The 16,033-nt window shown below is 37.7% G+C and overlaps 1 protein-coding gene across 4 annotated transcripts in view; it reads right to left on the bottom strand.

The window, feature by feature from the left end:
• UNC5C (unc-5 netrin receptor C) overlaps positions 1-16,033 on the bottom strand; it is a 344,990-nt gene that overhangs the window by 45,408 nt on the left and 283,549 nt on the right. For 3 of the 4 annotated variants that reach the window (XM_081812121.1, XM_081812120.1, XM_081812123.1), the window contains one exon: positions 15,344-15,508. The exons of the other annotated variant lie outside the window; for it this stretch is intronic. In XM_081812121.1, the coding sequence (XP_081668247.1) occupies positions 15,344-15,508 (165 nt within the window). The remainder of the gene's footprint in view (positions 1-15,343; positions 15,509-16,033) is intronic. 4 annotated transcript variants of the gene reach the window in all.

Raw genomic sequence — 16,033 nt, 5'->3', positions numbered from 1 at the left:
GTTCTGCCTAGGGACTGAGCAGTTTGTCAATGCAATGGAAACTGGATGCTTTTTATTTGAAATCATTCAAAAATCAATAGGGCCTAGAGGTTATAAGGTTATTTATTTTAGGGCTTCAGAGGAATAGTATAAATTGAGAGAAATAAAAACCTCATCTCAACAATAAATGCAGAGATAACACTAGCAGTTTTATTTTTCTTTCTTTTTAATATATGGCAAGGTAGGAAAGATGATGATGATGATGATGATGATGATAAAAATAATGTCAAGAAGAAGACTGGGAGAAAACATTTAAAAATGTGGAATACAAATTTTTGAAATGAAAAATCTATAAAAAATTTAAAAGTGTAACTTATAACTGGCATCCCGAGTTTCCTAATATTTAATATTCTGCAACATACAAATGGATCAAATGATACAGTACCACTGGATTAATCAAATCAAAATGAGTAAGAATCATATGAATTAAACTTTCCTGGTAATACTCAAGGACAAAAAAAAATGTAGAGAATCTGCAAGAATCACAATTAATTGGTTCAAAATTAAAGGTCTGTCATGCTCTAATACTAAAGGTAACTCTAAATCGTGCCTCAGGTAGATCCTCTGTAGTTTGCAGAACACTCAGTTCTTACAAGCTATTTACCTATTTTGGGGAACTAATTCTGCGGAAACATGCAGTGTTACCTTAATGAAAGAGAGGTTTGCTGTAGCACAGACAAGTTTGCTCTGAATTAATTTTTAATGCTTTATTTTAGAGCAATGATTGCAGCCTCCTACTCAGTTTTATAAATATTATATTCCTTATTCCAGTTGTCTGAGTCCATGTATTAGGTTTGATTTTCATTTTTAAACACTTCTGTCTGGTAATAACCTTTTTCCATTTGTATTCTGTGAACTCAATAAAAGGACATCTGGGACATATACAGGCACTGGAAGAAAGGTGATTTATTTTCAAACCCGAAGACCTCAGACCATACGAGTTCACTGCCAGCAGAAGAGATAAGGTGACTGGTGTCCCCACTCTGGTAGGGAGGGTGTTAAGTAGAGGGATGTCAAAAGATTCATTTGTTGCAGGTTAGAAGGCCTGGAAGCTAGTGTAAAATAGGACATCTGGGGTTGGTCTGATGTTCACCTTGAAGATTTTGTTAAGAATCAGCATGGCCTGCTGGAGTGAGCAGGAGAATTGTATCTTACAGAGGGAGAAGGCTACCTCCAGAGAGATACAACATGGTCGGAAATTTCTCCCTGTGAAGCAGTTCTGGGCATGCCTTGGCTTTTGTCTCCATTTCCCAACAGAATCCCTGTTCTTGACAGGCAGAGCGAGGAATAATAAAAAGGAACGTTATAATTTTGATTTTAATCTCAACTTCTCCATATTTATGTAGATCTACACAACTCAATAAATATTTTGGTGACTTAGGTATTCATCTGAGACTTCTATTTCATTCTAGGCACAGACCTGGAATTCATTCACTCATTCATTCGATAACAAATACTTTTGAGCCCATGCCCACGTATATACACTGGGTTCTATTCTAGGCATGGGGGTGCTCGCTTCGGCAACACATATACTAATATTCTAGGCATGGAGTACCATGACAGACAAGATGGGAAAAGTCCCCGCTTATGCTTTAGTTTAACAGAAAGTAAACAAGTAAAAATAATAAATAAGAACAATTCAAATGCTGAAAAAATTTCTTTTGAAAAACAGAACAGAAGAACGTAACATGACTGGAGATAAAGGGATGAACAACTTAGGAAATCAGGGAGCAATTTTCTTTTGAAATAGGATTTGAGGGGCGCCTGGGTGGCTCAGTCGGTTAAGTGTCCAAGTCTTGATTTCAGCTCAGGTCATGATTTCAGGGTTGTGAGATGGAGCCCTGGGTGTGGAGCTCAGAGCTCAGCAGGGACTCTGCCCCTCCCCCTGCTCTCTCTCTCTCTCTCTCTCTCAAATAAATAAATAAATCTTTAGAAAAAATGGGATTTGAGCTGAAACTTGAACAATGAGAAAGGATCAGCCAAGCTGAGATCAGGAGGGAACAATGGTCCAGAGAGGGACAGTAAATGCGGGAGTCCTGACATAAAAATGGAGTGGTGGGAGGGACCGTGAGTGAGAGGAAGAGGGAGGAGGCAGGCTCAGAGGGGTGAGGAGCAGCCACACGCAGGCCTGGTGGGCCATGATGCAGCATTTTGATTTTATCCTAAAGGAGACAAAAATCCTGTGATCGAATGTAATTTTGAAAAGAGTGCTTTGGTTTTTCTCCAGATAATGGGGAGCAAAGGGAGCAAAGTGACAGGGTTTTATGGGTGGTTTCTGTGACACATGGCTTGGGAGATGTCTATCAATAGGTCTTTCAATATAGTTGATGAAGTGTTTGCATTTGAGGCCGTTCTAAAATAAAATAGAAATTTAAAAATATGAAAGCCTCAGTGTTATTCCTCATAGCCGATGAGGCCCAATCTAGCCAAACTCTTATTTTCCTACATAGGGAAATTTAAAACAGACCAGAGTATTAAGTATACTCACTAATGGCTCAACTCCCCAATTTACTCTGTTATGGAAACACTGATAAAGAGTTTTGGAAGGCAACTCTATAAAACTTTTTCCATCCTTTTCAAAACACTTCTACAACTACAGAGCTAAAACATCACTTAGGAGGTTGGGAATCAGAAAAGAAGGGGATTACTGTTCCATCCCCTAAACGAGGGGAACAGAGAATCACTTTTTAGAGTTTGTTTTTACGCTTCTCCATCTGATCCATCTCTCACGGAACAACAGGGGACATTTTCCTCAGTTAATGAGGTGACCCTGCTGGGAGCAGTCCTAGCAATAATGAAAAATAACATCTCTGGCCGAACCCAGTGCAAAATAATTGTTTTTCGTGTCCCAGTCAACAGCCCGGCTCGTAAGTTAGGGATTTCAGTTAGCTTTCCTACTACTTGAAAGAAAGCCATCAAAAAAGGCACCAGGGCTCTTGGCCAAGGCGGTGAAACTGAGCTTTTCATTTTTCAGTTTGAATCCTAGCTCTGCTGCTTCCTTAACTGTGAGAGCCTGGTCAAACCGCTTTGCTTTTCTACGTCTCAGTGTTCTAATCCGTGTAAGGGAACACGAGTCTTCACTCCCACAGAACTGAGGAAAGGATAAATGAGATCTGTGAAGGGCTGGTCCATGGAAGCAATCGATAAATGACAACTCTATCAAAAGCATTATGATGCACATTGTAAGTATACGAAGACTCTAGGTTCTTAAGGGATTTTATTTGTAGAGTCAACTCGGCCCATTATTTAAAGAGTGACCTTAGAAAATTCGTTTGAATTTCAGGTTCCTTAGTTATGACAGAGACAAAGAGCCCAGTTTTTCGGAGAAACCATGAGCAATGCACTCTTTTAAATACTGTATAATCTTTCACGCTCTCCTTTGAAAGAGGTTTATGGCCTTTGTGGCTTCTGGCAGCCATAGAGTGGCATGCTTCAGAAGCAAATTTCCAGGGCCAGAGTGCAATTTGATGCTAAAACAGTTTCTCAACCAGAGATGGTGCCGCTTCTAAAGGGGCTGTTTGGAATTGGGGCAGGGGAGGTGTTTTTTTGGTTGTCCTAATGATTAGGGAGTTGTTTGTGGTACTTAGTGGGTGAGGGCCAAAGATACGGAATGTCCTGCAATTAGAACAATCTAATGGAAGGACCATTGGGAAGAAAACGCACCTCCATTGGTGACGACTTCCAAAACCATGGCTCTTAGACTGCTAGAAGGAGCAAAGGCATGGGGCTCCGGGAAAGAGTAAGACTTGTCCCCCTGGTTGTGAGGCCCTCAATAAGTGCATCTAGGGGAGGCCAGCCCCAGAGTGGGGCTTCTGCTATGGGAAATGCTCATGCCCCATGACCTCCTTTAGGAATTGTTAAAAATAAATGCAAAGTAATTTTAAAGAATGTTTATTTTTCAATGGAGAGATTGTCCTGATCTGGGAGAAAAGGGACTGGAAGAAGTCTGATTGTGCAGAGCCACTTTAAGTGAAGACCTAAATAGTCTGGAAACTGAAGCAAGAGGAGGATGTAATTAAAGAGTTAGTGAAATGCTCCTTATGCTAGAAAACACCTCACAATTGCTCAAAACAGCATTTGAAGAGGTTATCTAGTTCAATCGTTTTCAGGTGAGGAAACTGAGTCCCAAAGGTGAGAAATGATATTTTAAAGTAACCGAAAGTGTTGCGATTAAAATTTGGTTTCCATCCTCCCATCAATTAAGATGGCATTGTCCGACTCTGGGTGGCCGCATTCAGAGCTGTGTGGATTGTCCATGTGGATTGTTAGTCTAACAACGTTCCAGCTGACGGTGGTAAAGTGACTGGGGAAAGGAGTGCCTTTTTCTAATTTCACAGGGTCATCCTTGAGACTGGAGGTGGGGTTGCCCATATTTTTCAGCTGACGTTCCACTATTATAAAAGAGGAGAGCCCATGCCCACGTATCTTAAAAAGGAAAGCAAACTTTCCTTGGTTTTATACTGTAGAAAGTAACATCGAGTTATCCTCAAGTACATGGCTCATAATTGTGCAATAATTGCCTGAACACAGTCTATTTGGTGGGTTTATATTTGGGAACTCTCAGAAACTAAGTCAGGAGCTATACATAAATCTTCATTTCTCCAATACACAGCAACAGTTTTGATTTTTCTAGTCTTTTAAAAATTTTTCTTTTCATGTGAAACAGATAATAGACAATAGCCAAAATTATCATGAACGTATGATTAGCTTTTTAAGAAAGAGAATACAGACTGCTTTTATGCCATAAATACTATTTTAGTAGAAAAAATTATCAAGCAAATATGCTGATGTGAGAAATGCCTGAACCTCTGCATATCACTGGATGGGTTTAAATTCCTCAAAATCAAGTCTATGCCCTTCCTAACTCACAAACTCCCAGGAGTTAAAACAGATCATTGATTAGAATTTTCTATTCTAACCCCTTTCTGTCTGTCTGCAGACTAAGGAGCCAGAGCATAGAGCTGTGAAGGGACTTGCCTAACATCACAAAGCTGGTGAACCAGCAACGCAAGGGTCAGATCCCAGTTCTCTGGCTACAGCCTCAACGGTGTATGTAAGTACGGTGTGGGCAGTAATTAGTACATTTAAATGAGGAGCGACAAGGCTATAATAGAAAAGGACTTGATATGTTCATGGCTTAATTTGCAATTTGGTTATTGAATGAGGTAATGCTAATTATTTCAACTATAAAACACCTCTTCATTGGAAACATTATCATTGATATTCATGAGAAAGCTAAAAGAAGAGATTTTGCTGCTTGAACGAAACAGCTTCCAAACAGCATCTTTTGTTTCAAGTGTGGGGCAAGCAAAGAGGGACGCTGAACTTGGGAGTTTCTACTCTGAAGTAACTGCAGAGCCATGCTGGAATGATGTATCATAAATGTACGATAATCGCATTGTATTTGGCACAAAATGTTACAAAAAATAAATATTTAAAAGAGAAACATCATTCCTTTCAAAAAAGATGCCAACAGGAAAAAAGGAATAAACACCAATAATTGCAGGGACACTACACATTGGAAGAAAATCATATTTTAGAGCAATAAAGGCTGACAACCATTTGCTTCCAGCCTCCAAGAGCCCACAGGAAAAAAGGCTTACTATACCACGAGCCAGATTTGGGTTCTTAGTTGGCTCTCATGTTAACTTGTGGGCTGTTTCAATTCTATGCCTCAGTTTCTTTCTTTGCAAAATAGGGTTCTTAGTGGAGGATTAGCAAAAGTTCTACTTATAAGGTTATTTTTTGTGTATTTTGAGTTTAATTATATTGAAACAAGTCATTTTGCTTTAGGCTGGCCAGCAGATCACAGCAGATTGGAGTCAGAAGCAACTTATGCCAGGACTTAAAGTCAGTACGTTAGATGGAAAGTGAACAAAATTAAAAATTAGTTCTGAAATTCCTTTAAGTTAAAACATACATGATAGAGTAATTTTTTTAATTTAATGAGTCAATAATTTTTATGTCCTTCAAAGTTTGAGAACCCCTGAGGCAGATTTAAGGAACACCTATAAGGAAAGTCTAGATGTACTTATCCAAGAATTAAAACTCTTTCTTCACATTTGCTATGGAATCTCTAGTCAAAAGGGAGGTGGGTGGAGTTTTATAAGGTGTTCCTGCTTGCCCTCAAGGTTTACTCAATATATTTCAATACAGAGCTGCTTCTATTACCTTAATACATGTAAATAGATTTTATGATACTGTGAGGATTAAATAGAGGATTAATTTGTATCTTATATGTGGGCTAGTATGTAAGTTATAAATATAACTCAATTATAGTTTATAAGAGCATTAAGTCTGTTCTATAAAAGTGCATGTTTTTAAATAATCAAGTTTCTGGTTAGTTTTAGCATATTTATGCATCTGAAGTTTACCAAACCACTTCATAAGATTTGTCCTTATTTTTATGATCCTAGCATTAGAAAAATCTCTATTCCCCATGCATTTTCCCCTCTCCTTGACCTGGCTGCTCGATCTTTCTTTTTGCTGGTGACTTTACATACAGCCAAAATATGTGATTTTTCTCACATTTCTTCCGATGCAAATGCTCTTATTAAAAATCTCAAGGGCCATTCAAAATAAACGTGTCCAGATTTTGTTTTCTTCCTTTTAGGTTGGTTCTTATCTAGCAAGCCCATCAGGACCGCACTAATGATGTCAAAGGTCAGGTCTGTCAAAGACACTCATGGTCATTTATTATAATTTACCACTCTTCTGAGGGCTTATTTATTGACAGGGGCTTAAGGAACTCCAAATAAATGAATACATAAATCCTAGGACATGACAACAAAAATTGAAAAGAACATTTGCTTATCACTGATGTCAGTTATCTAAATTGCCATGGTCATCCCCCATCCCCCAGCATCACAGGACAGTGGGCCACGCCTCACAAAATTCATCCACAGCCCGTTCCTATGGTAACAGCCGTGCCCTTCTGAACATGAACAGCAGGGAATTAACATCCCAGGATGTAAAGGTCTTCTCTCATGACTCACAGTGGATGAAGAAGGAACGTCTGAAATTTCACCCAACAGTTGAGTCAGATCAAACCTGCAGATCAGCTGCCTAAGTGTTTCTAATGCAGTAGACTCTCTCCTCATCAATGCTCCTGAAGAATAATACACTATCAAATTCAACAGCAATGATACTGTAATTCATGGTGATGAAGATGCCTGACAGAAAAAGTAAAAGGAGGAAGCGTGCTGAAGCCGAGGCTGGTCTGTAGGATACCATCACCCTAGCGGCTGGGGTTTTAGGCAAAGAGGATACTTCAGCAAAAGCGCTGGTCCGGCAGGGACGTGACCTTGGAGGAGTCTCGGCTTTGCTGTGGTTGTGGAAGTTGGGACCCTTCTTGATTCCCTTGGAGTTTCCTTTCCATCCTAGAAGCTGAAGACCTTGCCCTTGTCCTCTCGCACTGATTTGCTTGGGGCCCCCATAGGTGTTCGGCAGGTTTCTGTGGGCTAAACTTTCTAACCACATCCCTGCTTTCAAAAACAGGAAAATGTTTTAGCAGAAGGGAAAGACGCTAAAGCAAACCGCGCTTACTACACCGGAGGCGGCAGAGCACCGTGTTGGGCAGCCAGAATATTTACAGAATATTTATTTGCCAGCTCGGACACCACGCAGAACAAGGATGATACAAACACAGCTATGACATCAGCTTCTTCCAAACTGTAGATAAAAGCACTCACTGTCTGACACTCACAATTACTCTTTCCTATCAAATTGCTGTGCTGACAAGAATCTCACTGGAAACTGACTAGCACCTTCTCAAATGCCTACCAGGCGGTTATAAACACATCATTCTCAAGTCAAGAAGAGACTATTTGTAAAGGTAAATCATTTCCCCACATTAAACAAACGTAGGATTCCAGGGGTCCTGGTACGCAGTGTGTCCACACCACAATTTACACAGAGTTCTGCCGCTTCCTCTGTACGTGAGAATTAATGGAAGCGCTATGTGACATGTAAATTTTTTAATGAGTAGAAAGTGCTAAATTTGCAGACTGCATAACATTTTAATTTCCCAAAGTCAGGAAGTTCACTGATGCAGACACAATTCCAGGCAGTTCTTATTTGTAAATTGTTATTTTTAATTTGTCTACTGTGGCACAAACCCTCTTCAGCAAGAAGGAATTCTAAATTCAGATCTGAACTGTGAACACCCCTATGTGGGACTCTAATCTTTGAATGGGATTAAAAAGTAAAGTCCAGAGGAATGGCTGCAGTCATGTAATAATCCGAGTATATTCATAAATACATATGAAACACCAGTTCTGGACCAAGCTATGTATATAGTTTTGGACTGCTGTTTTCTAAAGGAAGAGGGAAGCATGGATTAAACCATTATATGCCAACCATGACAAAGTAGATCTTACCAGAAATTCATTATAGAGATTGTAAAAGTTAAGAGTTATTAGGTCTTGGTAGTATCATTGTATTTCAACATAAAATGTAAACATGGTTATTGGCTTAGCATTTTGGGGGATTTTCAAGTGCTTTTTTCTTCTTCTGTATCTCTTTTTCTCTGTGTCCAGTTTCTCTCCATCTCTCTCCTCCCTGCCGCCTTTTCTCTCCCTCTCTCTGTGCTTGGAACCATTTTATGGAAATCCAATGTCAAAATTGTATTGTAGAACCAGGGGCTGCTTTTATATACTTTTAGAAATGATATAAAGAAACCTAAATGGGCAGACAGCATAACGGACTTTCCAATACTGCCTTCTGAATAAGATACACTATTCTGTAGTATTATTAAGTAAAAACAGGGAAATCCATTAAGTTTCTCATATCAGGCATGTGTGTTTAGTTATTTTCAATAGTAAAAAATGTCCCAAGTTATCTACCCTTTCTTTTTGGATGCAATCCATACCATTTAACATACCTAAAGTGTCCAGTTTTTTTATTCTTTAATTTTTATTTATTTTTTAAAATTAACAATGTGCTTATAAACCAAAAAGGTCCAACTTCATTCTGGGACAATAATTGACTCTGATGTCTTCTTTAATAATGCATTACCGTGAAATAACACAACTTTTTGAAGTTCTTAATTTGAATGTAGGGTCTCCAGTGTGGGAACTACTTTTTCAGGCCACTGAGCGTATATCCAGTGTAACATATACATGATATATTTCATACTTCAGTATCAACTAATGTGTATGGATGGCCTAAAAAATTTAGTGGAGCTTCTGAAATTGCTTAAAGACCATGCCCTTGTTTCACAAATGAAATTACACAGCATCTCGTAATGAATCCAATTCATCAGTTTAAGAATAAGTGTGCTTGCAAGAACAGAGTGATATGTGTATAATAGGCAACTGGGAAATAATGCAAAACTATAACTCAGTTCCAAATCCCCATGTCTTTGAAATCCTTTTATATATACCCTTGATTTACTGGTTGTAAGTAACTCTTGCCACCCCAGGGTTTCTATACAACTAGGGGTTATGCAAATCTTTTATGCAAATACTTTTTTGGTAATCAAATTTTAATCAAATCTAATTTGAATCAATGGGACCAATTTTCTAGGACAAGTCATTGATATCGCTATTTCTCAAATCCCAAGATTCCTGCTTCCAAGATCAGACAGTTGTTCTAGCCAATCTTCAACATCTCTTTTTAGAAAGTCATTTACAATATGAACATAATGAAAAGCCAAGTATAAAGAACACAGTGAATAAAAAGCATATTGAGAAAGAAAGAAATTACTTGCAATCTCACTGGTCAAAAATAAATGCATATGTTTCATTCATCTTTTTCCTAAGCTTACTTTTACATAGTTATGACTAAATGCATTTGTAAGTCCATATTCTGCTTTTCCATGTTAAACCATCAAAAACATTTTAGTGGCTGTATGATATTCCACCTTATGTAAATGCCATATTATTATTTAACAACTGCTCTAATACTGGATTTTCAGGTTTCGCATTTTTTTTACAATAAATTATAAAGAATGTAAAGCATATTTGGCATATATCTTCTTAGGTATTTAGATTAATTTCTTAAAATTTATTCATTAAAGTAGGATTACTGGACCAAAGGGTATAAACAATTTTGAAGCCCTTAACTAATATTGTCAAATTGCTTCCCCAAATAATTGTAAAAAGTTGCATTCCCATTAGCAAAATACAAGAGACTTCACTTTGCACATTTGCTAACATTTAGCATTATTATACCTTTAAAATATCCAATCATCTTGTAAGAAACCCTCGAAGATTTTGATGAAAAATTTCATTTGACATCGGGGAACCACGTATTTTCTAAAGTGTTTGAAACACAAAACTGCGAGTGTGGTAAAAAATTTAGAAAAGTTTTGATTACTTACTCTGTAGAAAATTAAATATTCTAAAAACTATAGAGTCTAAGAAAAACAAACACCTAAATTAAAACTATGAGCAATACCAATCTCTGGTATGTGTTACTTAGGCATAATGGGAGATGAAGCTGAATTAATAATGGCCTAATTAGACAGTCAAAGCTATTTTAAAATAAAGTTTGCACTATACTGTTAAGTTCCACTTTCTAGGTTTCAATCTTTCTCTATAATTATGGATTTAAGTATGTCTCTCCTAAACAGTATCAAATGGGATTTTTTTACTACAACTTTCAATTTTGAACCTCTTTTAACAGGTAAATTTAATTCATTTACATTGTTACCCCTGACATATGATGATCCTTTGTCTATACCATCTTTCTTTTTTTTAAAAATTTTTATTTATTTGACAGAGAGAGAGACAGCGAGAGAGGGAACACAAGCAAGGGGAGTGGGAGAGGGAGAAGCAGGCCTCCCGCAGAGCAGGAAGCCCGACGCGGGGCTCGATCCCAGGACCCCAGGATCATGACCTGAGCCGAAGGCAGACGCTTAATGACTGAGCCACCCAGGCGCCGCTGTCTATACCATCTTAACTATTGTTTTCATTTACTATGGTTTTTTTTTTGTTGTTGTTCCTTTCCTGCCCTTAAAAATCTTATTTTGAATTTATACACCCACCTTTATGTGTGTAGTTACGCTTACTATTTTAATTGGTAAACTTGAATCAATGGAATTGAATGCAAATAGTGTTATTTTTTTTACTGAACACTATACGGAAATTAGAAAAATTTAACTCAGATCACACTTTCCCATATTCCGTGTTAAGGTTGTCAATAATTTACTTCCATCTTTATTTTCTGTCTCTTCATTGGTCTCTCTCTTTTTTTTAAAGAATCAATTTTTATTTTATATTTTTAGTAGTTTACTCAGTGAGAGTTTGTGAATTGTAAGCCCTATCCATTTCAATTGTCTGAAAATCTTTTAAATTTTGCTCTCTTGAGCAAATTTGGATATTCTCATTCTCTTCTACGTGTGTTTTAACCTCCCTTTTATATAATCACTTACTTTATCTTTCTTTCCTGTAGTCTAAGAAGTTTCATGGGATCAACATTCCAGTTGACTAATTTTCCCTTCAGCTGTATCCAAAGTTGTCTCTGATTTGATTTTTAACCTCCCACTGAGTTTTAACTTTCAATTGTTTACCTTTCTAGGCATTCATTTGATTTTTCCCCAAATCTGTCTATCCTTTTTAGAATATTCTATTCTTGCATTTGTGCTTATATATCTTTTAAAAATACAGTTTGTCTTTTTACTTTTATTTACTTTATAGTCTCACTCAGATTGCTCTGAGTCCATGTTATGAGAGTGCTAAGTAACTCACTCACTGTGTTGTGCACTCTCTCTTGCAGCAGACTGTTCCCTTGGGTGATGTGAAACTTCGTATTGTAATCTCATTTCCAGGAGTGGGCTATTTTTGTCAGAGACCAATGCACTTGGGTTGTGGAAAGAACTCAAGAGAATGGCTTGTTGTTTGCTTCTGCTGGTACCCTAGAAGTTTCAGCAACTATGTTAATTACATATCTTTTGTTTTTTTATTCCCTTAGTACTGTATTTTAGACTCCATAGCAGATCTGGGTGTAGGACTGTGGTTTTATTATAGGTTTTATTTAAGTGAAGATTTCATTTTTATTTTCTCTGTCATGAATTTTCCTGTGGCTTCCCTGGGCTGGTGGGTAAAAATTTTCTATTTAAAGGGCTTTATTCAAAGGGCTCTAGATTTCAACTCTCGGCCTCAGGCTTGTGCAAATTCTGGGCCTCGGCCTCTATGCCAAAACAAAACCTCTAACTCCCAATCCCTAGGATTTATATCCATGGCCAATGCCCCTCCGGATTATTCTGGTATCCACTCATGCAGTTACCTCTCTAGTTTTGAGTTCCTATTTTATTTTGATGATTTGAGGATTTCTCTATCTTTCAAACTTGACCCATTCTTTCTCAGACACACATATACACACACTCCATACATGTGCATATGTATATTTTTTAAGTTTTAATATTTTACCCAATATTTCTGCATATTTTGAGTCAAAGTTATTTGTATTGAGGGAGGTGGTTAAGGAAGGAATGTGCCTGAATATGACTGTTTTGAACACATTACTGAATAAGAATTGACAGTAATATGCTCTACATATTTCACACTGTATTGCTCTTAAGTATCAATTTGGCTTTTAAAATATACTACACTACATTGTCTAGGTTTCTGAATGCTACTTACCTCTATTATAAACTCTGAATTTCTCCTACCTAGCAGCGTGTCTACATTTATATCAGAGTCATTTGTATACAATTTCAACTAGGAATACAATTTCAGAGGTATAGCATACTTAGTTCAATGCTAACTAGCTTTATTTTGAGATAAACGTTGCAATGTTGATGAAAGACTATTAATGCCTCAAAGACACTAATTCCCCTAAAGTAAATAAACATTAAATGATAATTCTTAATTGTCAATTGCAACTTTCTGGCTGTCTTTTTTACCTCCAATCTATTTCTTTTTTTTAAGATTTTATTTCTTTGACAGAGAGAGACACAGCGAGAGAGGGAACACAAGCAGGGGGAGCGGGAGAGGGAGAAGCAGGCTCCCTGCTGAGCAGGGAGACCGACCCGGGGCTCAATCCCAGGACCCTGGGATCATGACCTGAGTGGAAGGTAGACGCTTAATGACTGAGCCACCCAGGCGCCCCGTCCTCCAATCTATTTCTTAATATACACCTCATCCTTCTTGCAAACTGAGTACTTTCACTACTAGAAAGCCTTTGTTTTCCAAAATAAGGACCAAGAGCAGTATTATTTCTTTGCAAGACTTTGGTGCAATGCTATGCCAGAAACACCCAGCTTACTGGTAAGTAGAAAGTATAACTTTCACTGTAAAATACTATCATTACACAGTGCAGCACTATCTCTGTGGTTTTTATCACTGAGGAAATCAATAGCACAGACAATTTTCTGTTGCTCTAGAGTAGATATAGGAGGGCAGATGAAAGAGTTTATTGACTTAGTAGGGCTGTTACTATAGCAAATCAGAATTGTAAAAGGAAATAGCTTTTTAACTGACTGATTTTAATCCAAACACTCAAATGTTTCAGTCTAACAAGAGACTTGATAAAAAATAAACAAACAAAAGAAAACAACAAAACCCTCTCTTGTAGCCTTGTTCCCTTTCCTGATTTATACAACCACTTCATGCCATCATTACTGACAAATAGCCATACATTAAACAAAAAATTCTATTAGTGTCATAAGAAACAAGCTGGTTGCTAAGGGGATGCTATGTCATGAAAGTCTTAATTTGCATATGTCATGTTTGTATTTGACAAATGTCATAATTTAGTAGATGTCATTTTGTGTAACCAATTAAAGGCCGAAAGTTCCATCTTGCAGCATTGTATTTCTTGTTAAATAGGTTGCTTTGGGAATTTAAAAATATGCACAATAGAAGCAATAGTGTTAAATCACCCAAAGTTGAAATACAGTATTGAGAGAGGGAGAGAGGGAGAGAGATGAGGGACAGGGGGGAGAGAGAGAGAGAGAGAGACTTCAAATATTGTTACTTTTTGATCATATGAATCAATTTGTTCTCCACTAAAAGAAGAATATTAAATTATAAAAATGTTAAAAAAAAAGAATAACTTGGTGTGTGCTGTTTTTATTTTAATCCTCAACTCAAACTCATGCTTAGAGGAACAAACCCTGTATCTCTGGATTAATGGTTAGGAAAACAGCTATATTCTTTTCATTCTTGCATTTCTAATAGGAACTTGGTGAGATACACAGTAGCAGTCTGAAACTCATAACCAGAAGCTGTGCTTTACACTCAGTAGCTGCCAATTCTCAAAGAAAGCAACATACTGTGGACAGAAAAATAAGCCTGTAGGATTTTTATTCTGTGTCAGCAACGTCATTACTTATTTGTATTTTAAGTAAGGGTTTCTTTTTCAAGGGCCTTGTGTGTATAGACACTGGAAGGGAAACAGAACTTCATAAATGTGGTGAAAGTGAAATATTTTATTCTTAAATGATAAATATAAATACTTCTACACACATATATGTGGTTCCTTGTGTTCTGCAAGCAATGTTAATATGTTATAATAAATGTCAACATCTCGTGGCTCTTAGTTAAGATCCAAAGATAGCATCCATTCATCTCTATAGGTGTGATATCAGAACAATTTTTACTACCTTAATTCATGGTCATGTAAGATGGTAAATTTTGTATATCTTAGGGCTCCTCAAAGGGGTAAGAGTTTGCAAGTATGGAAATCAAACTACCATCTCATTAAGAAAAGCTAAGAAACGAAGTCATGAAAAATGGGGAATATTTAGCCTACTCACCCATTATATTCCCGAGCCAATCCTCTATACTCATTTTTAAAATTTTTGTTTTATTAATATTGCTTCCTTAAACAAATATTAACACAAACCTAGCATTTTCAAGGACTTGTGGAGATGCTCCCACTAAGCATTTGCTGTAAATTGGTAAATCTATCTGCAGGACCATTTCCTGTGCTTTATATGTATTTCACATTCATGGACATTGGTTCGGTAATGGTCATGAATTAGGAATAAATAGCATACTTTTTCGAAGTCATGTGATTCTACTCTGAGGAGTTTAGGGTGCCCTTTTATTAATTCAAATAAAACTAAGGAATGGTTCCTTGGTCTGGAAAGAGTGACAGTTTCCCCATGGATATGACTAAATCACTCTTTGCTCATGAGAACACAATATTGTGTATGTCATTTGTTAACTGGACAGTTATTATTCATTCTGGCTCCTGGGGAATTAGCTCTCTCAATTCTGAGACAGAGATGGTATACTGGCATATTACTGCATTTTTTTGTTTTGTTCAGAATTCTTAATTTCTAATATTTCCAAGAAATCCAAATGGTTAAACCTCAGGCCTCGCACCTGTCTTTTGTTTGTTCAAATTGACTTACTCTGCATGCAAAGCCCATCAGTGCAGTTCTTGGATTGCAAGACGAGGCCATCACAGTCCTTGCCTCCGTTCTTGGGGGCGGGCGCCGTGCACTCCCTCCTGCGCCAGTGCGTGCACTCGGTCCCACAGGTAGACCACTTGCTCCATGAAGTCCACCTGCCGTCCACTGCCACGCACACACACACAAAACCCAACAGAAGGTCAGAGGGAGAAGCAGCTACTTGAGGGGGGAAGGGAGTAGAGCTCACGTGTAGATAAAACAAAACAAAACTGAAGAAGATGTCCCATCAAGGAGTACTGCATCCATGTCCACTACTGCGAAGTGAGCATGCGCGACATACATCATGAGGGTTCTGTGAACTTTCCTTCCTGGGGGCGTGACTGTGTCCTTACTGACCAAGCCACGGAATTGCTTCAAGGGAGACACAGAAACCGAAGTTGTCACCAGGAGCTGCTGAGGACCAGGAGGCACATAAAAGTAGATCATGATGGAGCCTTTTTTTTTTTTCTGTTAGAAGGGAAGCTTTTGGATTTTGCTTTGAGAATTAGGGGACCTCTTTTTAGATCCAAGATTTCTTCATGCATAGTGTCATGTGGGCAGTGCAAGTAAACTTGTGTGTTGATATGGAGAAGAGGTTGGTATAATGGAGAAGAAGACTATCTGTCCACTCACTGACCCATCCTTCCATGC

This window comes from Leptonychotes weddellii, chromosome 2, assembly GCF_054177405.1.
Source record: "Leptonychotes weddellii isolate Sample4059 chromosome 2, ASM5417740v2, whole genome shotgun sequence".
Classification (NCBI taxonomy): Eukaryota; Metazoa; Chordata; class Mammalia; order Carnivora; family Phocidae; genus Leptonychotes; species Leptonychotes weddellii.
Note: the sequence above shows the minus strand (reverse complement) of the source record. Positions and strands in the feature narration are given on the sequence as shown.